The 20,339-nt window shown below is 38.3% G+C and overlaps 1 protein-coding gene across 1 annotated transcript in view; it reads left to right on the forward strand.

Moving 5' to 3' along the window:
• Positions 1-7,300: 7,300 nt before the first annotated feature.
• Positions 7,301-20,339, forward strand: part of xrn2 (5'-3' exoribonuclease 2) — a 31,591-nt gene continuing 18,552 nt past the window's right edge. The window contains exons 1-18 of the mRNA XM_026341464.1: positions 7,301-7,375; positions 8,276-8,403; positions 8,546-8,657; positions 8,791-8,902; positions 9,344-9,402; positions 9,565-9,654; positions 9,843-9,915; positions 10,113-10,163; positions 10,282-10,439; positions 10,615-10,689; positions 10,838-10,971; positions 11,096-11,153; positions 11,390-11,497; positions 11,629-11,673; positions 12,003-12,146; positions 12,527-12,571; positions 14,193-14,287; positions 15,908-16,043. Coding sequence (XP_026197249.1) covers positions 7,301-7,375; positions 8,276-8,403; positions 8,546-8,657; positions 8,791-8,902; positions 9,344-9,402; positions 9,565-9,654; positions 9,843-9,915; positions 10,113-10,163; positions 10,282-10,439; positions 10,615-10,689; positions 10,838-10,971; positions 11,096-11,153; positions 11,390-11,497; positions 11,629-11,673; positions 12,003-12,146; positions 12,527-12,571; positions 14,193-14,287; positions 15,908-16,043 — 1,698 coding nt within the window. The remainder of the gene's footprint in view (positions 7,376-8,275; positions 8,404-8,545; positions 8,658-8,790; positions 8,903-9,343; positions 9,403-9,564; positions 9,655-9,842; positions 9,916-10,112; positions 10,164-10,281; positions 10,440-10,614; positions 10,690-10,837; positions 10,972-11,095; positions 11,154-11,389; positions 11,498-11,628; positions 11,674-12,002; positions 12,147-12,526; positions 12,572-14,192; positions 14,288-15,907; positions 16,044-20,339) is intronic.

A 20,339-nucleotide genomic window follows, 5' to 3' on the forward strand; every position in this document is an offset into this window, starting at 1 on the left:
CCGTTTAGTATCTCCTCTCTTTCTCATTAGCGACTTCTCCTCCCTGTCGCCTTTTGTCCGCCTGGCTGTGTTGTCTGTCTGAGTAATGAGCCATTTGTGTGGCTAAGCTGCCCCCACTCTGCCTCACTTCTAACAAGGCCGGCCCAGGTCATTTGTAAGTCGGCTGCTTAACAGCCTTCTGTCTGGGGAAACAAGAGAAGACGCAGCAGCAGTCGCAGGCCTTTGCACGTCCTCCGGCGCAGGAGGAGCTGCCCCCTGGAGAGCTGCCCGCCGCCCATCAGCAGCTTTCATGTGGCAGCCTAAGATCTCCCAGGCTAATGACACGCAGCTCTGTTTGAATGTCTCAGCATGAGGCAGAGGGCCGGATGAAGAAGACACACAGATGAAAACATCAGAGATGTCACTGCTGAGTTTGGTGGATTACACATTTTATTATTCAGATGAATGTTGTTGTCAACGTATTTGGAGAAGACTGAAAATAAACTGAATGTTGATGCGTATGTGAGAAATTCAGTTTTTATGGTGGAAACTGTAACTTTCTCTGAGCTTTTTAAAGCTGTTCTTTTAAATGTGACTGTGTCTAATGTGTCAGGAGTTTAAAAAACAGCTTTTATAAAAATGATACTGCATCTGTTTCTTCCTCTATCACTTAACAGAAAGACCAAAAAATAACAGAATCATAAAACCAGCATCCACTGTTTAAGTAAAACTCATTCATGTTCAACTGCTTTTTTATCTGATCAAATTATTTTAGGTTATTTGTGTTGCAAAAATGTTCTGATTCTGTTGTGTCTGATTAACAAATGATGCTTGAGGCTTTTATTGTGAAAATCTTTCTAAATGTAGTGTTGAAAAGTGACAATCATAGTAGATCTTCACTGACTTACCTTGTTTATGTCACCTTGATATTATTATTATCTTTTTCAGTCTTTATCTGTGTGAGTTTTGTCTCCCACCATCTGAAGACATGCGTGTTAGGTTAATGGTGACACATATGTGGGAATGTTTGTCTGCCTCTATAGGTGAGAGACCTGTGGCGACCAGGTGTCCCCTGCCTCTCACCCTATCACAGCTGGGATTGGCTCTGTGACCAAAAGCAGTTTAGATAATGAACACGTATTATTTGTATCTGGAGGGGCCTCAGAGCTTTGGGGGCCCTGGTGCTGCTGCAGCTCTTCATCACCAGGGGGCAGCATGAGTCTAGAAGTGTGAAGGGATGACAAGCGAAGGAGGAGGCATGGGAGGCAGATGTAACACAGGGAGTCAGGTTTTGATGCAACAAGGAGGTTGAGCAGATGAAGAACGTGCTGCAGTTTGATTAACATACAGTCTGTGTATAAACTGCTTGTCCAGTGTCCTCACCAAGGCCTTACATCAAAAAAGAATAAATAAAAAATACAGCATGAATTTGACAACTCTTCAAATATGTCATGAAAACCATTCACATAATTCTAGTAGAGATAAGAAAATATTGCAAACTTACAATAATACCAATGCATGTTTTCCAGTGGAGAGTGGACGTAAGTGGAGGTTCTTGACATTTCCCCTGTGAAAGGCTTCATCAGTCCTGACTGGTTGGGAGGCCGACGTATTTCATCTCTGCTGAGTTACTAAGTGTTGTCAGTCAAGACTGAAGAAGCTGTTCACATGAGAGTTTTCAACATCAACTTCAAATGTCTTCGAGAACTGGAAGCAAACAGCGAACGGCACCTTTGGGAGAGCCGTGACCTGGATGACTGAGAATCTCCACAGACGATCATAGTAAATGTTGTACCTGCTTAAATCCAGCCTGTTGGCATGGTTCTATTAGCATTTAGTTGAAAACACAGCCTCACACATAGCTACTGGTAGATGTTCGACTGTTGATGATGAAATACCAGATTTGAAGCTGTCCAGATACTTCTGAACCTAACAGTATATGAAATACCTTGAATCTGTCCAAGAGGCGCACTTTGACCTTTAACAGGATAAACATTATAGATAATGGATGGATATAAAATCCAAACATCCGGAACAGAATCAAGCAAAACTTTGATATTAAAAATAAAAAGGATGTAATTTTATTTTAAACTCTTTTTAGTCTCGTGTTTCAAAGGCCTGAGCTGCTCTGCTGTTTGGTAAAGTGTTATTGATGCGATGTTGGCTGAATTGCTGGCTGCTCTCATTGAATAGAATAGAAGGTTTTTACTGTCACAATAAAACTACATTCTTCAACATCTAAACCTGGAGTCAAATATTTTGAACCATGCCAACAGAAGAAATGAGATAGGGACAAAAAAGCTGTTGACTTATTTCAGTGGAAGGGATAAAGTGAGTTTGGGAAGTTGGAAGAATGTTAACTGTACTTTGCTCGAGGCAAAGAAATAAATGTAATTTTCCTTTTATAAAAATCTCCAGTATAGTTTGAAGTGTGAAGAAAGTGTCAGCTCACTCCCCCAGAAATTAATTTCATATTAGACAGCCTGGTCTGATTTAATGAGTTAATTTGGTTTTTATAATAAATAACTCCTTAAAAAGTCTCCAGTTAATCCAAAATGCTGCTGAGTTCTGACTGGAATCAGGCAAGAGAGATCATATTTCCCCTGCGTCAGTTTCTCTTCGTTGGCTTCCTGTAAAATCCAGAACAGAGTTTAAGAATATTTCTTTAAATTACAAGAAACATGGAAAGTTTGAGCTCATAGATAATATGTGTTAGAAAGTCCAATACTACACTTAAAAAATGAATAAATGTAATTGATGTAATTTAGTAAAATTAATTAATTCAACCAATTTTAAATTAAAAGACCAGAAGAACAAATCCTGTTTGTAAGTTCTGACAATAATAACAAGAAATTTAAATTTCCACCAGGGGGCTTTGGTTTCATAAGAGATTTAGAGAAACTGTGTGTTTTAAAGTACAATAATCACCACATCATTTGAGTCAGAGTCCTCCCCCTGAAATCTGACTCACACTAGGAGGTTGTGTTTGTGCATTTTACAAATGTTTGTGCAACTGAAACTCGGCGCTCACAACGGCCCCATCTGCGGCAGAAAACGGGTCCAGTCTGAAACTGTGCGACTGAGCTGAACTTCCATTAACAGTAATTGAGTCCCACTCCAGCAGGACGTTAACAAGGGGGAGGAGGGGGAGGAGGGTGGGTGTGTGTTGTTATTAAAACGCCTTCTCCTCTAATGTGCAGGTAAGGACCCCTCACCGTCACAGCTCAGCAGGCCTGCTGCCAGGCCCATCTCCCGCTTTTAAGTGAGCGCTTTAATTGAGACAAATTTAGCTCAATTAAAGCGCTTTACCTCTGCCAGGAGTGTTTCAGAGCATCAGCCTTTTCAATTACCCTCCGGGAGCAGATTCATCACTGATCCTATTACGGTTTGGGTTTGGGACTGTGAGAGCGAAAACCTCCACCGTCAACATAACCTCTAATGTCCATTATGGAGCTCAAGGACATTTGTACTGATTTTATAACGTGAAGCGGAGTAAACAAACAAAACAGGTAGAGAGGTAAGTAAAGAAACGGTCCAGTCTGAAAATTCTCTACAGCGTTTAAATAGAAATCCAGACATTCATGATTTCCAGAGAATTAAATCTACAGACTAATGATTTCATGAGCACCACCATAATATGACACATATCATAACAACTAATGCAACAAAACTACTGACAATGGACGTTCATGGTTCCCAGAGGATGAGCCTTTGATAGCTTTTCATCTGGCTGGACTGAAATATTAAACTACTGGATAGATGACATTTGACCTTACGACAAAATTCACATTAATTACATTTAATGGCAAATGTTGCCAACAACTGTGGATTCATCCAGAGTCCAGAATGGTGGTTATGCAGCTACCAGCTGATTATTAGCCTGTTTTTGATGCTGCAGTCACAAAAAGAACAAGTTTATAAATCACAACTGAAAAAAACCAACAGTGAGTTTAATTAGCCCTCGACCTCCACCGCCCCTCTCCAGAGGATACACCACCTCTGCTACTACTGGCACTAAATGTTGTTATTGGACAGAATGTAAGTTGTGCACAAACGAGTTTGTTTTATGTGTGAACACAAGTAGAAACGCTTTGATTGTTGTTCACACAGCAACACAGAGCAGCTTCCTGCAGGAGGCATGTTAGAGGCTTTTTAAAGCTTTGTCACTGAAAACAGCAGCTATTTACTACATCATCCACATTTTAAAGCCTGAACAGTGACTCGTCGATGGTTTCACTATTAATTATTCTTCTGTTATGTTCACAGTGTTTTTAGTGCAGCGTTGTTGACTGTTTCTCTACCATTAATGAGTTCATTAGTTCATTACTGATGCTGTGCTTTTCCACCAAACAAGCTGAAACTAAATGGCACCAATCACACGGTTTGGTAAAATTCTGCTAAACAGGGAACAAATGAGGAGTAAAATGTGAGTCTGTGTTTTTATTGAGGATAAAAAACTGAAACCCAGCGTGTCTTTATTTGTGCAGCACAATGGGCAGAAACTGACTCAAAGAGGCTCTGATATGAAGACATTCTCCGAGCTGCAGACGACACAAACACAGCCTTGGAGGCACAAATTGCTGCATTATACCATGTGAATTCCCGCTGAGCTTTTCATGTGCAGGCTAAAAGGGATCAGCTGATGAAAGGCGGTGAGGAGCAAGGAGCGCTAACGTGTTTAGCCAGAGTCTGTGTTAGCCTGAAACTGCTGTACAGCTCCAATTGGCCCAAGACGACGGAAAACGAGACTCCTCTCTCTTTTATAAAACTTCTATTAATGAGATGATTCATATCTTATGTGTGAAATGTGCTGAAGCTCCTTGTGTGTGAAAGTGTGAAAACACAAGAGAAGAAATGAGATGAAAACTAGTAGAAACAGCGTCTTTGCACCAAACCTGTTTTAATCTTTGTGGATGTAATTTAGTGTCTGTATAAATCAGCTGACGTGATCATTGTGTGAGTGGGTCTTTATTATAGTTGCCTGGACAAATTTTACTTTGGACAAATCTTCACACCTTCAAAGGGCTTTTTGAAATTGATGTACAGGTTCAGATTCGTAAGGGTTGGGCTGATTTATTCAGTTGTGATTTTGTCGTTATGATCTAGTAACATGATATTTGTTTTTATGAAATAAGCCATTTTGCATTAAGAGTACTTTTTACTTTTGGTTCTTCAAGTATTTTTTAAGATAAAACTTTTGCACATTAGCTTAAATAACATAATGAATGCAGGAAAATTACATTAGATTTGTTGTTATTGTTCAGATTACAGGTACAAAGTATGATTTAAAAGGTAACAAATGCTGAATCCTGCTGTGAACCTTGGTGCTCACAGTGGTGATAATCCACCAGACGAGGCCGCTCTCCCTCTTTCAGACATCTGCTCTTCTGACATCACTTCACATACAGTCAAAGAAAAGGACTGAGTTTATTTGTTTTCATCTGGTTTCATCCTGTTTGAAGAAAGAAAGTTTTTCACTGCTTCACTTTTTTTAATCAAAACCAAATTTCAACTGCAAAGACTAGAAACTTTTGGGTAGAATGCATTTTCTTTTGTTCTTGGAGATGAGTCTGCTGCAGGCCAAAGCCCAGCGTCAGTGTGCACTTTTAGATTAATTCAGTGAAATCATCAAGTGCATCTGTCGAAATGCATTTTTATTCCACATTCCTGAGCTGTAACACATCTGTGTGAGCGAGATTTCAGCTTGTAGGAGGTTTGTGTCATCTGCTCTTTGCATCAGATTTCCCATCACCTCCTCTGTTTCCCTCCACAACACTGAAATGATGGCTCCATCCTATTACCTGCGACTCCAGCGTAAATGTTTATGGAAATGGCCTCGTCAGAACGGGCCAAGTGTTTTCCATCAGCAGCGCTTTGCAGTAATAATACTGCAGTGTTGATGTCAGACCCGCCCCGCCTGAAGAGAGGAGGCTAATGGCCCTTCCACCCTCCCTGCATGAACCAGAGGGGAGAGAAGGAGGAAAAAAAACTAATTCACCTTAAATGTGGTGCTGCAGGGCTGGGAGGCAAGAGGGCAGGAGTCCCATTATTAAAGGGACATTACGTAAGATCAGAATCTGAATTGTGGAGATTCAAACATATCGTAATTACAGGGAATCTGCAGAGTCTGCAGGGATCACATGTTTTACACGTTCAGCATTTAAATGTCAAGTTTTATCTTAAACAAAACCACAACAGTTATTGTTAAGAGTCTGAGATCATTTCAGTTATCTTTTAAAAACATTAGAACTTTTTATTTCGATATATATCTGTGTATATATTTTTGATTCCTTATTTGGTGGCCACATCTGTTTCACCTCTGTTTTTGAGCTGTACATCACTAAAAATAAAATCATAATTTGTATAATTATAAAAAGGCTGAGCACCACAAATGATGAGTCTAAAATACTAATTACTGAAAATTTCAACACACCAAAAGTATATGAAATGTTTTTAGAAATATTATTTGGGTATGTGCTTTATTAAACAAAATATGTACCATGCATATTAGCCTCATTTCTCCCATACAAATGAATTAAAATATGTGTTGTACATTCTAAACTAGTAATAACTACATTAATAAGCTCTGTCTGAAATATTTATTTCATCCAAATGTCAAAGCTGCAAACATTAAAAAATATTCCAAGCTAATGATGAGCTATGTCAGTAAAACAGCATAACCACAAACCAAATCAGATGCTGGGACATTTTAACAGTGCAGAGACAAGCTGTAGTGTAGATACTGAAATAGACAAAAAAATAATAAGAATATTTTACAATAACAAACAATATTAGTCGTTACAATTTGAAATGGGAAGTGAAGCATAAGTGAGCAAAGTATTTTAATTTCCCTTTCAGTTTGAAATAGCTATTCATAGGTTTTAAGTGAATTTACATTAAATGTTTGCAGGTTTTGCAAAATTTTAAATAACACATGGAGTTGACAAAAAAGAGAATCGTTTGTTAATTGTATTATTTATGGTTTTAAAAATTAAGTCCGGTTCAGTCTCATTTTCACCTATTTACTGGAACATCTGCATGATTTCTCTTTGTCATTTTTACTTCTTCTTTGTGATGTTGAGGCTGTGAATCTGCTGCAGTACCGATTGTAGCCGGTGGGGTCGCTGTGGGCCAGCGCGGCTTTCCGAAATACTCCGGAAATAGCCGACTTGAACCGGAAAAAGTACACAATGGTCGCGGACAACAGCATGTAGTGTTGGACTTATTTACAGCAAGACTTTCGTTTTAATGTAGCGATTTTAACCGTTTCATACATTTAATATTTTTTATAAACGAACAGATAAGCAATTCTTTACCTGGAATGGGAGTCCCGGCGTTTTTCCGTTGGCTTAGCCGAAAGTATCCGTCAATTATTGTGCACAGTGTGGAAGAGAAGGTGAGTAGCTAGCTAGCATGTTAGCTAGCAGCAGAGTCAGTTAACTAAGTAACGGTTGTTTTACTCTTCTAAACAAGTGCCGCTTATGAGTATTATTAATAAAGTGTGTTTTGTAGCGTTAATGCAGCTTTGTCGCCTTGTTAAAGGTTTCGTTAAGTCTTAAATAAGCTAAATTAATGAAAACACTGGACTCGTAAACAAACCGCGCGGGTTTTCATCTCTCAGATTGAATCGACCTGCACAAACTTATACTTTAAAGTCTACGGTTGTTTTTTAACTAACTAACTAATAGTTAACTAATACGAAACCTCACTCATCTGTAAACGCTTAAAAATGGCGTGAAATCGCGTAAAAACATCAATGCTACCATACAACGTCTTGTTTCCTGCAACAGTTTTTAAGTGTATTCCGGTTGGAGACTTATTCAGCTAATAACCTAATAAAAAATATTGACTGTCTCATTGTTTTTATTTACAGGAAATTAATTCATAGCCAACGATAAAAAAGAATCGCTGTGTTAACTGAACGTGTACCAGCAGACAAGTAGAAACCCCTCTCTGTATATGTTGAGATTTTAATATTGAGTAAATTCATTCATAGTCAATGATACACAATTAAATTCAATTAATTGTATTTGTGTTATGAGTGTGACTGTTGTTCAGGCCTTTTCGTTTAAATCAAAATAGGCTGCAACTAATGACATTTCTGTTATTGATTGATCAGGTCATTGCATTTCTGAATAATTTTGCCTTCAAATGTCTTGATAGTAAAATTTTAAATAGATTCTGTTTACAACCATATGTGCGAAAGAAAAGCATCAAATTCACACATTTTATAAGAAACAGACAATATCTTGTCTGTTATTATCACTGGAAGTAAAGTGATGTTTTAACTCCACAGGGAAAAGAGTGTAATGGAGTCCGTATTCCTGTTGATACAACTAAGCCAAACCCCAACGAGGTGGAGTTTGACAACTTGTACTTGGACATGAATGGGATCATTCATCCTTGTACACATCCAGAAGACAAGTAGGAACCCTTTCCTGTGTAGTTTAACACTTTGTTTTTGTGGTTTGATTTTATATGCAATTTATGACTTAGAAAATGTCATAATTATAACGGTAAATTCACAATTTCTACACAGCTCACATTCTAATCTCTTCATCCACAGACCTGCTCCTAAAAATGAAGATGAGATGATGGTCGCCATTTTTGAGTACATCGACCGTCTGTTTAACATTGTGCGGCCCAGGAGAGTTCTCTACATGGCCATCGATGGAGTGGTAAGTGCCGTCCTGCAGCCTGAGCAGAGTTTTAGAACGACTACTCACCTTCACATCAAAAGCTGAAACTAAATAATAAATTGACATAATGTCATACATTATTTAAAATAACACCTTGAATGTCTCTCGCCAGGCTCCACGGGCTAAAATGAACCAGCAGCGATCTCGACGGTTTCGTGCCTCCAAAGAAGGAGTGGAGTTGGCTGAGGAGAAGCATCGTATTAGGGAGGAGATCATCCAGAGAGGTCGGATTTGCTGCTTTATTACCACTGTTATTTGATCAGTTTTGTTTTGTTTGAGAGCTTTTATGCAAAATTGCACAAACAGATTTAGGCTTTAAAAGCACAGTTTCATTTTGAAAGTTACATGTTCAAAAGAAGCCTTATCCTGTGTCCTCTGTATCTCTTTGTGCAGTGGTGGCTAATTGTGTTTCATGTATCTGAAGTATAGCAGGCACTTATCTGAGAGACAAACCACTCTCTGTCCTCTCAATACTCTTAACCTGCACCAGAACTTTAAAAAATTGCTCACTAAAATAACTGAAATTTCAAGTCTGGAGTACGAATTAATCAGGCTCAACTTCAAAATGAAAAGTTGAAAAAGTATGAATTGCTTTAGCAGTGTTGATTCTCTGTGTATTTGACCAATAATCTTAGATTAACCTCACTTTTGCTTTTCCTCTTCAGGAGGTTACCTTCCACCGGATGAAATTAAAGAGAGGTTTGATAGCAACTGTATCACTCCAGTAAGTGAAATCATTGCATTTTGGTTCCTCTTGATCTACTATAGTGATATATATTTTTGTTTTGTTGGTTGTTGACACTTCAAGGCACCCAAAGACTTTTTTTATTTTAAGTTAAAGTTATATATATTTAATTGTAATGGTCTTGATTTCTTTCCTGTGCAGGGAACAGAGTTCATGGACAACCTGGCACAATGTCTCAGATATTATGTCGCAGACAGACTGAGCAACGATCCAGGATGGAAGAGTGTCACAGTAAGTGCTGCTGCTCAGGCTTTCAGATACATCCAGAAATGTTATCAACAACATGCTCTTACTGTTTCTGACATTTTATCAACATAAAAAAGTCCTGACTAATCAGGGACCCCACACGAATATTAAAATGAAATATCCTTCGGCTGTCACTAACTCTGTGATTTTTTTTTTTTTTTTTTTTGATTTAGGTCTTCCTGTCTGATGCCAGTGTCCCAGGTGAAGGTGAACACAAGATTATGGACTTCATCAGGAGACAGAGAGGTACAGCTGCATTCCACTGATATGTGCAGTTACTGTTTGTTGCTTTGTGCTTTATAAACACAAGTTAATGCTCATATGTTGCAGCAGCAATATCACACATCGTTTAAACCTGAGTCAACAGACTAATGAATGAACACTGACTTTCATATGTGGACTGTGATAAAACAAATGACCATGTTTGTGATTGACTTTCACAGCTCAGCCTAACCACGACCCCAACACACACCACTGCCTTTGTGGAGCTGATGGTAAGTTTGTGAATGCGTGGTCTCTGATGTTTATTAATTAATGATAAAATGCTTTTAGAAAAGTGTTTTTCAACTTGTTAAAGTAACATGTTTTTCTTCTTGTGCTGCGACTGATCAGCTGATCTGATCATGCTTGGACTGGCCACCCATGAGCCAAACTTCACTATCATCAGGGAGGAGTTCAAACCCAACAAACCCCGTCCCTGTGCTCTCTGCGGACAACTGGGCCATGAAATCAAAGACTGTCAGGGGACAGCCAGAGAGAAGCAGGGACAGGTGAGAAGCACAAACTCATCTTATTTTAACCTAAGCATCTTTAAAGACAGTTTCCAACATGAGAGCTTTCTTGTAGTAATCACAGATCAGTGTTGTATCTTAAATCATAAAATTATATCTTTGTTTATGAAAAAAGGGGCCATTTGTAAGACTTGATTGTTTTCTTCTCTTTCAGCACGATGAATTTGCAGACACGATGCCGGTGTCTGAGCAGGAGTTCATATTTATCAGGCTCAGTGTGTTACGAGAGGTTGGTCAAATGTGTTCATGTTATTAAACTTGGTGTTATTTATGTATGTGTGTATATAAGTTCCATATTTGAAATAGAGTCAGTGTGAAAATCAAACTCCTCAGAAATAACATCACCTGTTATTTCTGCTCTTCTTTGGTGATTTCAGTACCTCGCCAGAGAGCTGACCATGGCCAGCCTGCCATTTCCCTTCGACTTTGAAAGGAGCATTGACGACTGGGTCTTCATGTGTTTCTTTGTGGGAAATGACTTCCTACCGCACCTGCCATCCTTAGAAATCAGGTGAGCTTCAGGGTGTTTTGGCAGTTGTTGGCAGGAGCAGTTGTGTCTTAGATAAAATTCCAATATCTAAACCCTTTGCACTAATTGACTTGTCATTAATTATTCACCGCTGTTGTTCTTACAGAGAAGGAGCAATTGATCGACTGGTCAACATCTACAAAGATGTTGTTCACAAAACTGGAGTGAGTATCATGACTAATCACTGGAAAGCATGCTGGGAAATGTAGTAGAATAGGTTCAAAAAGAAATTCAACCATTTTATTACAAAACCACTGCTATATCTGTCAGTACTAATGAGTTCAGGTCGGGTTTTGGGAGCCAGAAAAATGGTGCACAGTCAAACGGGTCGGGGTCAGGTTCGGACAGAAATTAGGCCCAATTCATCCTCCATCTTGATGGGAACTCTGTTTTTTTGTAGGGCTACCTGACGCAAAACGGATATGTCAACCTGGAGCGTGTTGAGATGATCATGCAAGCGGTGGGCGTGGCCGAGGACAACATCTTCAAGAAACGCAAGGAAGACGATGTAAGATTTCTCTCCAGAGCAAATTCTGTCTGATCACACAACAGCTAATTTACCACAGTCGAGATGATGATGGGTAAATATTTGACAGTGTGTCTTGTTATTGGCATTTGATCACATTTTTCTTCTTGTAGGAAAACTTCAAGAGAAGAATGAAAGAGAAACGAAAGAGGATGAAAGTGAGTGAAGCAGATTTTTGTTATTCATAAAATCATGAAATATCGTCGCCACATCAGTGTTTTTCCAGATGTTTGGATTTTTTCTGTTTGTTTTCACAACTTTGAAAGGTTTTAATTGTTGACTCATTAAGGAGCATGTCAAACAGATTACATTTCAACTGTCCAGACATTCTCACTGATTCAGGTGTACACAAAATGTTTTTTAGATTAAAACAAAATTGAAAACTAAAGTCAGAGATTCAGCATGTGTACACTTATGCTGTTGTTGCAGCAACTCCAGTGAATATTACATTTTTAGGAAAATGAACATTTTGTCTTCTTTCTTGCAGGCAGAGCAGCATGGTCCTGCCTACTTGACCACAGGCCAGTTTGCCCCTCAGGCACTGGGCAGGAGAGACCGACCTGAACCCGTCCAGAATGCGAGGCACCAGGCTTACGACATGAGGATGCAGGCTCGGGAGCAGAATAACAAGGTACGATATGTTGTTTAAACATGATGCCGAATTCATCTAAAATGACTGTATTAGTAGAAATTAAAAATGTTCAGTCAGAAATTCTGAGACAATGATATGAAAATATCAACCACTGGAAAATTACATGAAATAAGGTAGTGGATGTAGTGTGAGATAAAGTTAATCACATAAGAAATTTTAAAAACCTTCCGATGTGATATTTATGACTGAGAAGAATAATGTGAAGAGTGAACTGGACAGAATAATGTAAACATGTTATTTTAAAGCCGCTTTTCCGGATGTGTTACTGCATCGCTTGTCCTTAAAAACCGTCACAAGGTTGAGATGTGAACAGAAGAGGACCATCAGCCTTGCTGATGTGTTTTTTGTTTCCTCTTCAGGATGCAGCCCAGTCTCTGAAGGCCATGATGAGGAACGGAGGCAATGTAAGTTGTTGGTGAAATGGAGTGTAATGTGGGATGTGCTGAAAACATTTAAGGTGGAATCTCTTAGTTTAAACAATATGGTGTGTTGACTCCAAGAAATCTCTGGATCTCAATTATCACTACCTTTTTCTCAAATGAGGTTAAGTTCAGTCAGTGAATATGTTTACATGCACTTAAGTAACCAGGTTACTCAGGTAACGTTGGTAGTATGTTGTAGTATTGTCACCATTAGAAAATATCTAGTGGCTGTTTTAGAACTCTGACCAACCACTGACTTCCAAGAACCTTTCTTGGTTAACAAATCGGCTTCTGTTGAGTTTTGACCTTTTTATAAAGGTTTCTATGTCCTCTAAACTAAATTGTGAAACAGAACAGTTGAACCAGTTTACCTTCGTCCTTGAAAATGTCCCTATGCTGGTTAAATGTTATGCTCTTAGTCATTTTGAAACCCTGTCAGCTTTATTTTATGAATATTTCATGAGCAGACTTCTGTTTGAACGCTGCCTTCAGCTCAGTTCATGGTCATTCGTCTATTTACCACGTCTCTTAAGCTGAAAACTTTTCCTGCTCATGTACTGCTTTAAACAACAATACCCGGCCATACATTAGCACATGAATGAAAAGAGCTGAAAAGCTTCAGAAGGATAAGTAGCTAAGGTAGTGATTATTATTTTACTTCCTCCTGTCAGCTTCCTTCACACACAGCAGCATTACCTGAGGCCGATGTAGGTTACCTTGGTTGTGGTTTTAGAGCTATGCAGGTTGTTTTTGTGGCGTCACGTCAAGGTCAGGCATTTATTTGTGCTACTTACGTTCTGAAAATTAATTTTTCTTGAAACTGTAAGTAATAGTATTTTGTACTGGTAACGTTTTACCTGTTATATTTTATCCTCATGTAAATTTCACTGGTCATGATCTTATCTGCTGTTGTTTAACATGTACTGTAACAGCTATGTTCCTGTCTGAACAAAGGATAGAGCTCACATGATTAGCTGGATCATCATTTAGTGATCAAACAGAAAAATCATTTTATAAATTACTATTATTTAATTATATTAGTTACTGCTCTTTATTTGTGTAATATCAGTACATAATTCTGCCACTGATGGGCACTAATGTTTGTCCAGTGTAAACAGGAAACTAATAACATTGCAAACAACAAATAATTCCTGAATAATAAGAAAGAAAGTCAAACTGGCTTTGATTGAGTATTTTTTAGTTGTATTTACACCTTCTGTTTAACAAGATACAGCTTTATCTTTCCTGTACTATCATTACGGTTTCCTGTCTTTTTTATTTTTTACATTTGTTTGATTTATCTCCAGCTTGTTCACTCAGGACCTTGAGAAAGTTCCTTCATTGTGCAGATTTCAGTGTTTTGATGTCAGTGCTGTATAAAATCAGTGTCTCCCTGTTTTGATGCGTTATTTAAATGTGTATATTAGATGTCAGTGCCTGAATGTCACAGAGCTTCTTACTGCTTAGCCAGGATACAACTGGTATTTTAGTCTTTTATGCATCCTGCTCTTTAATTAACTTCTCAACCAGCCATGAAGCCCTTTGAATTGCATTTACAGTGAGAAAGGTGCTATACAAATAAAATGTGATTGTTTTTTTTCAGTCGTCTGCAGGGCCCAGTGACCGTACTGATAGCAGGGGGATGAAGAGGAAAGCCGATGACAGTGACAGCGAGCCGGAGCCTGAAGACAACGTCAGGTAAATCATCACAACGTGGTTCAGAGAGTTGAGTTGAATGATTTTGGCAGTCTAAGCAGGTCTATTATTTGAACAACATATTAGAACCAGTTTACTTTCCACAGGCTAGTGAAAGAGAGTCACCATAGATCCACGTCAGTATGTCCTATTATACATCTACATACACTCTCTCTTATACAGCAATGGTAAATATAACAGCAAGCACTATGATGTCTCTGTAGAACTTTGAGTCTTAATGGCATCCAAACACTTCTGGTGCAACTAGTTTCTGATGATTGCTGTAATTGCGCCTTCTTTAATTTTTCTTTTGGCTGTACGTCCAAAAGCCCTAGGCTGAGTCTGTGGTATATTTGTTTTTATTAAGATAAAAATAAAATACCAGCAGGTTAGATCAGTGGTGCCTTGTTCACCAAAGTGAACCCACTGAAACGTGAATCTTCTGTTAACAGACAGAACCACAGAGATGTACTCATTAACGCCACAAGCTTTATAACTCTCTGCTACCACCACACACACTTATACACATTCACACCCCTCTGCTGAACAGCTCCCTCCTCCCTTTGCACGTGATTAATATGGAAAGCAGGAATATTCGAGTAAATTCCTCTGTGACGCACTCGTCAAAGCTGCTAAATCCATCGGGCTAAATTGGTATTCATGGAGGCTTTCCTCTCAGGAGTCGGCACTCCCTGCGGGCAGCTCCGAGGATCCACAACACAGATGCTGGATGGCCTTGATTATGTGTGCAGAACAGCATTGCTGCCAAATCTACTGAGAAGTCAAAGCCATTAAATTATTCGTGCAGCAGTGAGGAAGTTAATACAGTTTATTTCAGTCTATAGATGAACAGCATCCTCAAAACTGGTGATTTCAAAGAGCAAATGAATCCTTTAGATAGTTACTACAAATATTTGGATGTCCTATTAGCTAGATGGTATTGTCGTGTCATGTCAGAAATAATGATCTGCTGCAGTTTGAGCATTTATGCTGGCGTCAAAATCTGAACCCGTTCACTGGATTCAGTTTGAGCCAAGAAACTAAATCAATGATGGCATTAATAATCCTCAGCCAACATTCAGAATAAGTTTAGGTGACAGACGCCCACTTTATGTTTTGATAATAATGAGGTGTGTAACAATTTTCCAAATCCAAGTTTTCACTTGGGGATTTCAAAACACAAGTGACCTACACTTTGTACTGTCCATGAATGTAATGCATTACACCTGCAGCTGGCAAACTCAGGCTGCACCTAGTTTTACTTTCTTAACATTAGGTCTGCACACAAAGGCAAGTGATCTTATGTGAAGAAATAACAGGTTTCTAGGATATTTTATTTGCAGGAGACTCCATTAATATGCAAGAGATGTGGGGTTGGAGGTTGTGACTGCTTTCAGTGAGCTGTTGCACTTTCACAGTTTGTCTCAGCTGTTTTGTGCTGTGTTGTCTAATTCTCATGAATGTTTCTTCCAAAGAGTCATAACGTCAGATAACAAAGACAAAAATGTGACGAGTTGCTTATTAATGTTAAAGCAACAGGTCAAGTAACTGTGCATTAAGTCCCATACTGCTTCTTTGTTGTTTCCAGCATGATGTGTAACCACGTGTGTTGTTGTTCTGCAGGTTGTGGGAGGAAGGCTGGAAGCAGAGATATTACAAGACCAAGTTTGACGTGGACGTGACAGACGAGGATTTCAGGCAGAGGGTGGTTAAGTCGTATGTGGAGGGTCTCTGCTGGGTGCTTCGATACTATTATCAGGTAAGATGTGGGTTATTTTCAGTCAGTCTCTCTAGCCTGCGTAGGGACCAAATGTAGATTAATCCACCACTGCAAGTAGTCCCCAACACAAATGTTAATTTCATTTTGTTTGAATAACATGACATAGACAGGTGGTCAATTTGGATCTCCTTCACACAACACAAACGGACTTAATTTGACATGTTCTGCAGTGTTCAGCAGTAGATAATGACTTATTCAGACTTCTACATGCCACTAAGTAAGATTGAGCAGACTTGTGTAAGTACAAGGATGCATCCCTCCATGTAATGATCTTTCCTCGCCTGCAGTCTTTTGTCATGCACATGCTCACTTAAATAAAGATGATTAGAAACCTGGTTACACATATTTACGCCAGACAAATCAGTGTTCTCCAGGAGAAATGCACCAGGGGAGACCAGATTTCTTGTTTACATGATGTCTGCAGCTGACTGAACAAACCACAACAGAAAAGGTGGAAAGATTTAAAGGCAGATTAATACATAAAATCATACTATGCTTTCCAGTGGTTGTACTTTTTACTCTTACACATTCAGAACACAAGTAGATATCTGAACACTTTTCTACATGTGTGCTTGGGTTAAAATCTATCACACAGCCATACATGTTAATTAACAGGTGAACTTAGTAGTGACTAGAGAGTACCATACATGGACCACTCTACTCCAAAGGTGCTACCAGAATCAACAATACATTAAAGAAGCCCATTAACAAACTTCTAATGATCAGTGTGTCTAACAGAGCGAGCGCTTTCTTTCCTTCATCTTAAAGGTCAAGAACTCAATTCAGCAGTTTTTTAAATCTCCAGTTATTGTTTGCTATGTGATTATTCACTAAATCATTTTATTGTTGTAAAATATTGATCTTTATTTCAAAATGAAATAATCAGCTGTGGGCCCTCTCCACAAGAGCCGTGGCACCTCAGGCTGAGCCGGGGTTGATTTGTCCAGGCTGATTGTGCGCTCGGCATATGCACGCTCTGTGTTGACTCCACATGCTCGCCAATCCAAAGCCCGTCTCAGGGGGCTGTTCTGGATGAATTCATTAGCAGGCCCTTAGCGGACAGGGACGTGTCTTCTCTCTGCTGCCACACATTCACGGTTCTGTCTGCTACCGCAGAGTTGTGATCACGCACAGCTCATTAAGGATCCGATTCCTTGTGTTTTTTTGGTGTGATGGTGTTTTTCATGCTGACAGTGTTTCTGTGGCAGTAACGCATTGAAGAAAAGACTGTTTGTTCCCAAATTGTCAGCGTTTTCTTACTAATTGGATAGAGCAAATTGATCTCAATCTTTGTCATTAGTTTCAGTTTTTACTAAAAATATCTAAGATGGATTATTAAATCCACCATTGTGTTCATATTCTCTGAATATAACAATATACATCATTGGAAAAGAAAATGAGGAAAGCATTTGAACAAACTACGTGAGGTGCAGTTTAGTGCAGCTCTAGAAGTGATTTAACATAGTTTGATGCATTAGTAACGTGTAGGTGCATCGAGTTCAGAAACTGTCCATTAACGATCAGTTTAACTGATGCATTCTCACCAGGGTGAATGATTATTTTTACATTTTTTCCTTTGCCAAAAAAATAAGTAATTTATGTAGCTGCTTTGTCACTGTTACAGAGAGGAGATAAATTATCTTTACAGTTTACTGACTTTGTTGATAAGTCATAGAACTTCCCTCAGTAGAATTTGTTTCATGACTGTCAGACTGGACTCGTTTATTGGTTGATGCACCTGGATACTGAAGGGAAGTGAATAATTGTGCAAGGTTCACACAGAAAAAGCAAAAGAGCAGCTGGTCAAAACTTTTATAGACTGAAGAACAACTTTCAGTTGACCACATACTGAAAGTGTTGGTGTGAGTGTGTACAGCTTCTGTTTGTGGCAAAAGTTTAGAAGATAAGACAAAAAAGCAAAGATGAAAACCTGATGTTTATTTGGTAAAATCTAGTGGAAATTGAAACTGATCAGAACAACGTGGACAGATCAGGGAAACATAGAACCGATCTGTAGACGTAAAGGAGAAACGGGAGAAGAATTCTCTGTTTTGTCTTTGTTTTCGGCTAACTGGTCTTTTCATTCTTCTGTTTTGAATTCTCTTTCCTGTTTATCCTTTTCATATTCGTCTATTTTCTTTACTACTATTTCACTAAACTTTTTCAGTGTAGCTTTTCTGTTTTCTTGTGAAGGCCACTTGATTTTATTTTAAAAGAACACACTACTGAACATCCCAGTTCCTTGACTGAAATTCAACTTTAAAAAAAAAAAAAGATTCAAAATTTTTTTTACTATTTAGTTAAATTATTTGAAAAATTGAAAAAAAATTTATTTAACAAACTGATGTTTAAGATAATACGTTTTTTTCTTTTTATAATAAACCAATGATTTTAAGCATATTGTAGTTTTAGTAGTTTAATCTGAATCACGTAATAATTTGTCAGAAATATTTGACGTTCGATAAGCATTTGTAGTTTTTCTGCACAGAAATTCAGAATGTTCTCACTAACATAAAAATAAATGTTATTGGATGTTAGATTGTCATGTTAGGTTGATACTGGTAAACGGGAACATGCAATTTAATCGTTTCACAGACCAATTAATAAAAATTAGGTTCAGTCTTCATTTGATCAACAGAATTTTGTAAAATAGAAAATTAAATCTAAAATTGCACTGATAAACAAGAAACAACAGAACATTTTTGTCCAGCAGTTGGGTTTATTTTTTGGTTTATTTGTTCTGTGTTGTTATGAAATGGGACAGAAAATGTAATTTATTTTTTGTTATTGTGGTTTTGGGCTTTGACCCTTTTGTTCACCATCACAAATGAATTTATCCTCAACAAAACATTTTGTCATATTGCCATAAATGATCTCTGTGATTATTTGAATGTGGGGACTGGACACACACACACACACACACACACACACACACACACACCTTTTATTATGTTAAAGTCCCATATTATCATTTGAATGACTATCTTTAATAATAGAGTGGTGGGCTTTAAAACCAGATTGGCTGAGATGTGAGGATTGGTGGATTTATCCGAGGACCTCGTTTTCTCAGAGGTGGATTGTGGGAAGTGAAGGTCGTTCTTTGGTATGAGATGTTTGCTCAGGAAGGATAAGTGGTCCAAATGCTGGATCTGCAGGGTTTTTTTCCTCTATTCATCTTCATTTCTGCTCGCTACACAGACATTTCTCAAACAGAGAGCGGAGGAGGGGATTTATTTTTGAGATGCAAGAGGATATTTTGTCCCTAAACTCTTCAGGGTCCACTGTCACATGTTTCCAAGGAGCAGATAGTTTTTTATTTTCCAGTCCACAGAGTTTGAATATAGAGACGTCAGGCAGATATTTAATTTTGATGCTGCAGTTACTGCTCAGACTCTCACATAGTTTAAAACACCGATCTGATCAGGATTGAGACTCGTGGAGGTTTTTAAATGTCAGCTCAGCCACGTTAGTCTGATCAGTGGATTTTAAGCTTTGTGCTGCAGCAGAACTTTTGTGGAAAAAGGGCAAAGAAAAGCTTTATATTATTATTATTCCTAGTCATCTTTTTTTAAACCCTCATTCTGTGCTGTTGGCTTGTTAGTCGTGACATTATCTCAAGTATTAAGTCAGTACTTAAAATAAAAATGTTCTGCACCACAAAGAAGAGGATAAGTCAATATCAGCCATTAACCGTTACATGTACAGCAAATCTTATCAAATCAAACAGTGTTATAATCAATCACTTCTCTTTTATCAGACACAACTTTCTGGTTTCAACTCCCCTTTTGACTATTTTATGTCATTCGAGATGGAATATATTTAGTATTTGACTGTTTATTGGACAAAACTAGCAAAAGAAGGAAGTTGCTTTCATTTTAAGAGCAAGAATTGACGGCCTTGTGCCCAGACACATTTTAGACATAACAGAAAAAATATTGTATTTGGCAAGAAGGGAAGAGTGAAAGTTATAGTTTGGCCATGGACATATTAAGATGAAAACTTAAAAAATTTACAAATATTTGAATCGACTCACATCTGATTCAGGCAAAAACTAAACCAGAATTTTATCATCTCTAACAAATAGGAAGTTTTAGAAATCTTCAGTAGCAGCAACATGGTTAACTGTAACAGTCATTTGTCTGGTGGTCTTAGAAAGATCATGTTACAACTGCAGCAGGAACCAGGACAACCAACAAATGTCAGGTTCCTGTTAGAGGACAGTAAATGTTAGTGTGGCTGCTGTTGTCTAAAATCGTTAAGAACCATGGTTTGAAG

This window comes from Anabas testudineus, chromosome 24 (genome assembly GCF_900324465.2).
Source record: "Anabas testudineus chromosome 24, fAnaTes1.2, whole genome shotgun sequence".
NCBI lineage: Eukaryota > Metazoa > Chordata > Actinopteri > Anabantiformes > Anabantidae > Anabas > Anabas testudineus.